The 1443-nt window shown below is 36.5% G+C and overlaps 1 protein-coding gene across 1 annotated transcript; it reads right to left on the minus strand.

The window, feature by feature from the left end:
• Positions 1 to 60: 60 nt before the first annotated feature.
• Positions 61 to 1437, minus strand: LOC107736348 (potassium channel subfamily T member 1-like; the record flags this gene model as incomplete). Its single annotated transcript, XM_016547786.1, has 4 exons — positions 1409 to 1437; positions 1188 to 1322; positions 898 to 1009; positions 61 to 200 (listed from the first exon to the last, which is right to left on the minus strand). Coding segments are annotated over exons 1-4 (407 nt in total), but the record flags the coding sequence as incomplete, so codon positions are not given.
• Between the last annotated feature and the right edge of the window lie 6 nt (positions 1438 to 1443).

The following is a 1443-nucleotide window of genomic DNA, read 5'->3' on the forward strand; positions in this document are numbered from 1 at the left end:
ATATATATATATATATATTCATAGATATTAGAGTGCCACAAGGTGGCGCAAGACTTTTACATAGAATTAGCAGAAGTTGCATCTGATCTATTACCCACCTGGTAAAGAAGAGTATCCAGCATACTAATACTGAACACTCTGCCTGCAGCGAATGGGAGGCGGAACATGAATGCCAGATTTGAGCCCTTATCTCTCTCTATCTGGAGAAAAGGGAAAAAGATCAAGACAAAAGATTGATGGCTCTTTCCACTGCTGATGATTTGAGATTTTCAGATCATCTGGCAATTTGTGATACAGCATTATCGTAGTTTCAGTATTTTCAGCCATTTGAAGCATGCAATCACCACAAATGCATCATATTTACTCAGAAACATTCCAATGGACCATGTCATAATAAATGTGTAGCATTCAAGCAAAGTTATTTCATATCAGAGAAAAGTCTGAAATGCATTATGTTAATGTTAGGCCTGGTTAGAGTAGTTAAATTGTCAACTTGCAAGGAAGAAAAATTATAAATCATTATTGGAGTCCTAAAGTCTGGGATCACACTGACAATCTGGGACTCAGAATCTATTTTAAACCTGGAAATAAAAAAAAGTTTTTAGGATTTTGAAAAATGTAAAACAAAGAAATGACCAATAAATAATTTAGATCATTTCTTATTATTTCTGAACTATTTCTAAATCATGTGACATATGGTTTTACACAAACTCGTGGAGTTCATGCAAATTGAATTCAAAATTCATGTTAATTTTTTATTCAACTTTTCACACACACACTGTTACTGACAATATAAATGTGCAATAACTGAAAGGAACAAATTCTAAAAATTCAAAACAAAAACAGACTTTTGGATCCCGATGTAAGTCAAATGGTGTGGTTGTTTAGATATGACACCTTTTCGAGTTTGGAGAGAGCCAGGGAGTAGCAGTCTTTGGCACGAAACTGCATGAATCTCATATTAGAAGGATGGGTTAGCTCAGTGATTATGCTGAGACTAGGAAACAACCTAGTAGAGGACACAGTAACAGGAGAACAAAGATGAAAATGACGTTTTGCGGGAAAAACTCAGCCAACAAAGTAATTAGTATCCAATGCCATTTCCAGCTAATGTAGGGAAAGACATCAGCTTGAAGACAAACACAACCAATTAGCTGAAGTTATTAATGTTTGAGCATAAAACGTACCTGAACATGGTCTGCACATTGACTATGGTTTTAGCATCTGCCATGTAGTCTTCCTCTGCACTCATAGTGCTCTCCTTATCCACCACCACCAGGTTATCAGCGTAGATGATGCCACACTGCAGCAGGTTATCCAAACTATGACAGAAACCAGCACAAATCGACCGTTCAGACTGGACTAAAACCGGTTGTGTATGTATACTGAAATGTTTAAAAAAACCTACTTGTCAATGGTACCAGCCATGTAGTACACCATAGG

The sequence above is a fragment of the Sinocyclocheilus rhinocerous genome, unplaced genomic scaffold, assembly GCF_001515625.1.
Source record: "Sinocyclocheilus rhinocerous isolate Xijiao unplaced genomic scaffold, SAMN03320098_v1.1 C36646656, whole genome shotgun sequence".
NCBI lineage: Eukaryota > Metazoa > Chordata > Actinopteri > Cypriniformes > Cyprinidae > Sinocyclocheilus > Sinocyclocheilus rhinocerous.